The sequence below is a fragment of the Pholcus phalangioides genome, unplaced genomic scaffold, assembly GCF_987345545.1.
Source record: "Pholcus phalangioides strain wild (caught in Gottingen) unplaced genomic scaffold, Ppha-v1.0 ptg000016l_1, whole genome shotgun sequence".
NCBI lineage: Eukaryota > Metazoa > Arthropoda > Arachnida > Araneae > Pholcidae > Pholcus > Pholcus phalangioides.
In genome coordinates this window covers 2,013,881-2,022,666 of record NW_028301609.1, presented here as the reverse complement: position 1 = coordinate 2,022,666, position 8,786 = coordinate 2,013,881, and the positions used below count along the sequence as shown (strand labels likewise).

The window sequence follows — 8,786 nt, the reverse complement described above, 5'->3', positions numbered from 1 at the left end:
TAAAAGTTTTGTAAAAGTGCTTTTATAAAACTTGAAAAATACAACCAATAAACTGATCGATTGCATTTGCTCGAATGTAGGCCCGTGCGTAAGACTGCACTGGTGAATAGGCAAATTATAATAAGGAAAATGATTTTGTGTCCCCTCCAAGAGGCGCACCATATCCAAGGTAAAAGAGGGAATACTTAAAAAAAGAAAAAAAAAATGAAAATGATCTCTGTCTACTCTACGAGGGGCGCCGAAATCGTGAAGAAAGGACAAAAAAAAGTTTATTGACTGCAAAAAAAATTAGGGAAAATTGTTTCTGTCCGCTTAGGAGGGGCACCAAATCCGAGGTGCAAGGGTGCAATTTTAAAGAACGACGCAAAAAATTTGGGGAAATGATTTCTCTGTCCGCTGTAAGGGGGAGGGGGAGACAAAACCGAGGTGGAAGAATGGAAAAAAAATTAAAGAAACAGAAAAAATGAAGGAAAACGATTCTGTCTGTTCTTAGGAAGGGCATCAAATCCGAAGTGAAAAGTCTAAAAAAATTATGGAAATGATTTTTTGAGGGGCGAAGAATCCGTGATGAGAGATAGGGCAAAATAAAGAAAATCTTATTATTCAAAGAAAAGTTAGGGAAAATGAATTCACTCCGCTCTAGGAGAAAGGCCACATCCGAGGTGAGAAAACGAGAAAAAAAATTTAAAGAAAATTATTTCTATCCTTTCGAGGAGGGGCGCCAAATCTGAAGTGGAAGAGCTAAAAAAAATAATTAATATTGATCAAAAGGGAGAAAAATTGGGGAAAATGATTTCTATCAGCTCAAGGAGGGTAAAAAATCCGAGGTGTATGGCAGGGCCGTATTGACAGCAATCCTGGGACCCCCATCCCAATCCAGGGACGCAATTAGAACTTTTTGAGCCGGGTCAAGCTCGCATTTCTGCGCCCCCGTGTAATGTAGAAGAAGCAGTTAAAATGGTGCATCCGCCTCCCCCACTAGTCCAGCGCCCGATCACCAGACCCACCTCCTCCCCCCCCCGCCTAGTTGCAGCCCGGCTCTATCGCGCTAAAAATTCCGCAAAACTTTTGCAAATTTTATTATATCATTCTCACGAGGCCTCTACACCTGAGATCCTCCGGGGATCGCCCCATGCATAAGACTGCACTGGTTAACAATTAAAATAACAATAATAATAAGGAAAATAATTCCGTCCCTCTCCAACAGGTGCACCCAGTCCAAGGTGAAAGAGCAAAAAAAGAAAAACGTAAAAAAAGAAAAATGTAACAAGCAAAAGGGGGGGGGGGAGGAGAAAGAGTGGCCAACGCGTTCTTAGTTCTTAGAGGGGAAGGTGTGTTGTTTCAGGAAGAAACCAAAGTCCTGAGTTCTAAAGGCTAAAAGTTAAAGATTTCTGGCAGTACCTATCGTTTCTCGATATCAGCTGCTCTCTGAATAGGCTCGCGGGGAGCCAGTATGAAGGAGAAAGACAAGGGAGTATTTGTATGTGTTTTGTGAAAGTGCATGTACGTTTGTCAGAGTCCGGTAAATTACTAAATCGAGAGCCCACTGTTAATTAAGTAATAATTAACTATTACAGGAATTACAAACTCAACATGTCCTTCTGAAAAGTTAGTATTATTACTTATTAATAATTTCGGCAGGAAAAGTGAACTGCGTCATGTCTTGAGTTCTAACAATTACAGAAGGCCTTTTAACAAGACACAGCTCATTTGAATTTCCACGGTTCATTTGTAGCCAATAGGAGCAGGCAACACAGGCGAAAAAAGAAGCGATTCACGGATCATTTCTGACTAATTACAAGAAACGTTTCAACGGGAAACGGTTTACTTTCATTTCTGCGGCTCTCGGCTTGTCACGGTTCGTTTGTAGCCAATAGGAGTCGGCAATATGAGCAGTCACTTTGCGATGGAAGTGTAAGAGCCGCGGTTCTTTTTTCAAGAACCGTGGCTCACTCACTCTTTGAAAAGAGCCGCTCTTCTAGACGGTTCATGAGCGCATCGTCCATCTCTACACAAAATGCTGAATTACTACTATAATTCGGATGTGTTTTTATGGTGAAACTTTTCAGTGTCATTTATAGCTGATGCGCGTATTAGTATTTGCGGCTCATCTCTGAAGTTTTCTCATCCCTGTAAGTAATTTAGCATTTTATTTCTCAAATTAACGTGAAACCTTTTTTTTTTTCCCTTCTAAGTAATTAAGTGATGCTTTTTCAAAAAGTAACTTCTAGTTTCCTCATCTAAGTTTCGGAATAGTATAGTATAAAAGAAAAAAAAAGTCACGATAAAAGCAAATCTAGAAGCATTTAAACCAAATGCGTTGTATTTCTAGCATTTTGATCATAGTTATAATTATTTATTCAAATTACAGTCAAACAGAAAATGAAATGTGAGCTTTTTGTGGGGAAAAAAGTGGATCCCTGTTATATATTCAAATTTCCTTTATTTAAGATTTTTAAACGCAGTTACAAAACATTTAGGGGCTAAGCAAGCTTGCGAGCCCAATGTATATATGTGTGTATAGCGTTTTTTGAAAAAACTATGAAACGATGAAAAAAATTTGTTAGCGGGAAAACACGCTTTTAACGGGAACTCTGGGAACAGCTATAGTATAACAAAGGTTTTGGCAGCTATCTCATGTGAAGATAAATCTGATATGGCTGTGCATGTACGGCCCTGTTCAGCACACACAAGCTTTAAGGAAAGAAGATTCATTGGTTTTGTAGCCTAGGGCACTCATCTGGCAAGTGGGATACAAATACTATTACTGAAAAAGAGACGCCATTTGAATAGCTCGTGTTACTAGTGCCATCTTGGCAATCTGGATTATACTGCATCTGTACCGAATTTTCTGTCCTGGATTATCTTAGCATCAGCCAGCAGTCGAAATCGTAGTAAAAGCAGAGCAACATCCTCAGCTACAATACATGTATAATCCGACGATTCCTTTAGCTCCTTTTTTTTCCTGATGATAAGCTGACAAGGCATTGCCATTTCCTCTCGCATCTTTTGTTCAAACAAAAGTGACAAACCATTGTAATGGCATATGCATGACTGAAACGCATTGCTAGGGAACCACGGTTACTAAAGTAAATATTCCAAAAGTGATTGTTGAGGCCCAGGAACTGTTGTTGCCCGACAGTTTTTTGCCCTTTTCGAGCATTTACTCAGCTCTGAGGAACTTTTTAACTTTTTTATTAGACTGGTAGTCTGTTGTTCAAGTTGGGTCCTGTGTGGTATATGCAAAATTTGTGACGATCTGTCTAAAATAGTATATTTGTGTAGAGAACACGCACCGACAGGCATGTGCACAGAAAATTAATTTTGTCTATATAGATTTTGGCGGGCCGTCTTTAGTTTCTATGATGGTGAAGATGCTTGGTGATCAGAAAGATTCAGTCTATGAGGGAACAAAATCTTTGTGCAATCAGAAATTTCTAATTTGGCCTCAACCTTGCTTATGGAATCTTGGCCAAGAACTCGTGAAAATTTGATTTACGAAACTTATGGTATCCTTATACTTGTTAACCCTCCATCGGACAAATTTGATTTGACTGGCACCTTGTGGCGATTTTTTCACCTTGCAGTGTTAGCGCTCACAGTAGCTGCCTCTTGTGATGTGCTCTATGCCAGTGTTTCTGGCATAGAGCCAGGCCCTCACATCATTCATACCGGGCTGCAAGTGATTAGCCGTTTTCTTTTTCCTCATTCAAATTTTCTGTTGGTTATGTGTTTGACTGGGCTTTCAACTCACAAAAATGAATGAAACCGGGCCGCGGGCTTGCAAAGGTTGAGTCCCCGAGACATTTGGAGGAAATTTTCCTGAGGAGCGATTTCCCTGGACAAATGCCTATGTTACCCATGAGGAAATCGGGGCCCTGTAAATATAATAAAATCTCTGGGCTCGTCATTGTTCAAATGAAGAGGCATTTAAGAAGCTGATATATATCAGCATTGCCAAAACACTAAGCATCAAAATGTGAGGTATCACATGAATGCCAAAGAAATTGTTGTCTGTAATTTTAAAATTTTGTTTTTTTCCCTTGTAGGATCAGATGTCTGAAATCATTACACTTGACGATTCTCCTCTGCCAAAACCTCCTCAGGAAGTTAATCCTCCAAAGAGAAAGTCACAAGAACTAAACGATGATAAATCCGATCAGATGACGAAAGCTAAATGTGGCGAAGATGTGGCGATATCACCAGCATTCATAGCAAAAGTTCGCAGATTGGAAAGAAATACTTCAAGCAATGTGATCGGTAGTTTCTATGCCTTGACTGCTAGCGCTCAGAATCTTTTGCCTGGAAAACCAATCTCTTTGAGCAAAGAGAAATTGGTATGTATAATGTGGAAAGGACAGATAATATGTGTTTATATTTTCATGATCGTTGAATATATTCTTTCAGATTTTTGAAAGGTGTGAATAAGTGTGACTAAAAGGTAACATTGTCATGCATCCACAATTATTTCTCACTGTAAATGCATTCGATTTGGGCATTACATACAGTAGGACTTCAAATATCCGAACTTCAGTTAATTGAAGTTTCAGGTTATCCACTGTAGTTTTCATTAATAGATTTCAAACAGGTACAGTAAAATGATGAGAAATGCCTGTTCTGCGACAAACTGGTTTCAGTCTTCAAATGATTTTTTATATTGTATAATTAAAATAAGGTGAAAGCCTTAGGAATTGTCATAAACACTAATGTTTGTTTATTTTTCAGAAAAATATGGTTGCAAAACAAGATGAAGGAGCTAGAGAAGATCCCGAGTCAGCCAAAAGTAAAAATAAGTTACACTATCTCACGAAATGAATTAACCCCTTAACTGCCAACAAAATCTTACACGATTCGCTCCCCAGTGCCATCCTTTTTTGATCGCAAAGAGTAAAAACTTGTTAATATGCCCATGGCAGTTAATGCACAGACTGTCAGGGACATATACATATGCTCTTGGCAGTTAAGGGGCTAATATGTATCACAGTCAATGCTTGTTATAACGACTGTACATTATAGCGACCATTAAATTAAGAATAAGGCTATTAGGATAAGTCCCAAATGTCTCCATATGGTGACTATTCTTTTCATTTTCCTTTCAATATACCGATTACCGATCTCCCATTATAACATCTGTTTTCTGTGGAATGATGGCAGTTGCTATAACGAGCGCCAACTGTATATAGTGCTGCAAGAATAGAGAAATGGACTAAAAAGAAAGTATGATAGGATGATTCTATCTTCTTTTTTTTATAGCTGCAGACGTCTTAAGAAACCATACTTATGAAACAAAAAAAGAGACATCTGCTACTTTCCACATTCAACTCGGAAGAGAAATTGTAGCATTTCTAGAACATAACATGCATACCTCAGACATAAACATGTTAAAGACACAAAACATACAAACTTGTACTATCATCCACCAGTTTGCTAGAAATTACTGAGATATGTGTATGTTAGGTGTAATAGTGTTAAATAGGAGTTTTTAGCAACTGCACACCGTCTTCACTGCTATGTTGGAATTCTTTAATGACAACTGATTTATTCCACGATAGCAAAATTATTCATTGGCAAACCCATAGTTTTTGGTATTTCCCCCACTGTCTTTGCAAAAGGTGTTCCAAATGCCATTCTTTTCCTTGGAGAACGGTGATTCTCTAGTTATATTAAAAATATTATTCATGAACCCCTTTCTGTAATATACTTTATTGCTAGACTGGTCAAATTAAAAAAAATTAAGTTGCTTGCCAAATTTTGTAAAAGCCAAGGATAATGGAAAAGTTATACTCTTTATCAGTAATGGCAGATATACTAATGTCATTTCTGATAAAGAAAGGTGACCTTTTGGATTATAATATAAACACAGGTTGGATGACGTTCATAAGCTCAAAAATATGGATTGAAAAAAATGTATGTTTCTTGAAAAACCTTATGAAGTCTTGTAGAGAAAACGAAGTCTACATGACTGACCACAGCAGAAGAAGAAGGGAAGAGAAAATGTCAGAACTAATCACTGAATAAAAAAATGTGAAATCAGTGAAATAAATTTTTTTAATTATTGGTTTTGTCATTTTATTTTCCTCAAGTGGTTAGTCATTTTGATTTTGCCCTCAAGCAAGTAACCTCTGCAATATATAAGGCTGTTGTGCATTTTAATTTATTCCCCCTTTTTTTATGTACTTTTCTGCTGTAGGAGGAACTTGATGAGGTTCCAAAACCTTCACGGGACATTCTCAGGAAATTGGATAAAAAATGAAAAAATAATCAAAAATAAATGTCAACCAAAAAATCCAAAAGAATTCTTGACTGAAAGGCTAAACTGAAAGGGGCTGCCTGCAGCTTCCTAAGAAATTAGTTGTGACCTGGCTATAACTCTGATTCAACATACATCATTTACAAGAGCTTAAAATGTCATTTAATTAATGTAGGTTAGACTTGTCCTCCAATTTCTTTCATCTGATAAATTTTTGTCTGTCTATCACTTCTCATTTCAGAGCAAGATGAGCGAAGCAAGAAAAAAGGAGAAAGGTCTGCAAGAGAATGTGATCTAGATAGGGAAGACAATAATAACAAGGATGAATTCTACTGTGAGGTAAAAACTAATTGCTGTCAGTGCTTGATTTTAATACATTTTTTACAAATTGCTCCTCTGGTTAAGAGCAATATGACATTTCTTTGAGTATAATTTTCCATTTATGAACTAATTGTTTTGTTTGTTCCGTCTGAGTTTGTAAAAAACAACTGTCAACTTTATCAGATAAGGTCAACTGGCAAAACAACTGAACCTAGCCACATATATAATGTTCTCATGGCAGATTGTTTTCTCACAAAATTCCTATATGACTTCAGCAGTTTGAGTTGTAAACATCACCACCATCCTCTAGTTCAACCTGGTGAATCCTGGATAGTCATGGAAGAATTTCTGTATGGCGTTAAATTGTGCCAGATTAGCCCACTTTTCATCAAAATGGCAATGGTAAAAATTGTATGGTCATATAAATTGTATATATCAGTGGTGGCATACCATTTTATCAGTTTCCTCATTCAAGGCTTCTAGGTATCCCATATTATAAATAGTGACAGAAAAAAATAGTAGGGGCTTATAATTTGTAGATCCAATGTATAGCAGTCTACACTGTATTTGCATTAGAAGATAGTCTTCATTTGCAGCTAAAAAAATTTTCTTTTTTTAAGCTGCAAATTCACAGTTTTTTTCGAAGAAAAAACTGTGCAATAATTTCTGCATATCATTAAATATTTTCCCTTATTTAGAATATTTTTGTGACAATTTGAGTACCCTGTGGCATACTGCGTGGGTGGCCACCCTAGCCAGGAGCTATCTGTAACAGTTTTACTGATTGCTTTGTTTTTAATCTTGGGCTCATCAGACATCTAATAGCCTGTGAAACTATGTAAATATTCTGGTATATACCTTCCCAATTCACTCAAGAGAGACACTTTCTAATTCCCTCTCAATAAATCATTAAAAACTATTAATCAGCATACTAAGTCCATCAATTCCTGATGAAAATGTGGAAGCAGTTAGAGGGTTTATTTATTCGCATTCCCCGTGAGAATTTGTTGATTGTCCCATGCCACCAAGCATTGACTGAGGAAACAGGTTTTACATACTGTGTGGACAAATTATTCTGCTCTCAGTAGTAAAGTGTGCTCCAGTTAGGGAGACTACTTCTGGATGCAAAAGAATTGAATAAAATTTAAATTTACTTTTAAATTTACTTCTTTTCACTCGGATGTGTATGCAGCCTATTTAATGTTTCTAGAAGCACCAAGTTATTTTGTGTATATAAGAATGGGCTTGACAAATGCCAGGTGGTCATGGTAACTAAAAAATTATTATTAATGCCTAATTTTTTTTGCAAGTGTATTATTACTATAATAGAGTCCAATGTAATTTTTGTTTAGGTTTTATTTATATTTGCTCTGACTTAGTTGACCTGGAAAAAGGAATTGCTTATAAAAAACGATGTGGAAGATATTTCAGTGTCAAAACCATGTAAAACATATAAATGTACCCTGCCGGCTGTCTAAAATTGTTTGCGCAGTGGTTTTCACTGAAACCATTGACTTTAGAAACATATTTTACAAATACAACGCCACAACAGGCAAACTGCCCAACGAGGTGGCTGACTTAAGAACATCATGGATCCCCGAGCCATTTTTTGGAGGCCCTACCTACTACTGCTACACCACACATGCACCCCGCCCACACCCCCCCCCCCCCCGCGCGGAACCCCCAACGAATCGGTACATGCGGGAATGTGCGTGTACGTGTAGTGAAACCTGACGTGAAGTTTTTTTTGTTTCTCTGTAATGCTTGTTATGAGTAGTGCTGCCATCTGCCACCAGTTTTTCTAACTATGAGTGAAGTGTTATGATTGAATGATTTATCGTTGTAGGACTGTTGCTCTCTGTGGCGAGACTTTTTAACGGGGAAATCGGCTCGCATTTGCGCCTTGAAGTTGGGAACCACAGAAAACCAACTTCAGCCGACCACCACTGTGGGGTTCGAACCCGGATCCTTGCATCGCGAGTCCGTGACTATAACCACAATTTCAATAACAAAAAATTTTCAAATGTGTGGGTCACTCGAAACATCTTAAATTTCCCAATGGACCATATACAGGGTATGCAGAAAGGCTGTAGAAACTTTAAAAATTTATAAAAACTGAAAAATAACCAAAATAAAAAACTGTGCATTGCTAGGTCACTAGAATTTTTTTAAGAAAGGAAAAAAAACACTCAGAAAACAGCCGATAGGTGGTGCT

The 8,786-nt window shown here is 37.4% G+C and overlaps 1 protein-coding gene across 1 annotated transcript in view; it reads left to right on the top strand.

The window, feature by feature from the left end:
• Positions 1-1,793: 1,793 nt before the first annotated feature.
• Positions 1,794-8,786, top strand: part of LOC149074868 (uncharacterized) — a 36,002-nt gene continuing 29,009 nt past the window's right edge. Inside the window, exons 1-4 of the mRNA XM_089245798.1 lie at positions 1,794-2,132; positions 4,050-4,337; positions 4,726-4,783; positions 6,492-6,589. Coding sequence (XP_089101924.1) covers positions 4,056-4,337; positions 4,726-4,783; positions 6,492-6,589 — 438 coding nt within the window. The 5' untranslated portion in view covers positions 1,794-2,132; positions 4,050-4,055. The remainder of the gene's footprint in view (positions 2,133-4,049; positions 4,338-4,725; positions 4,784-6,491; positions 6,590-8,786) is intronic.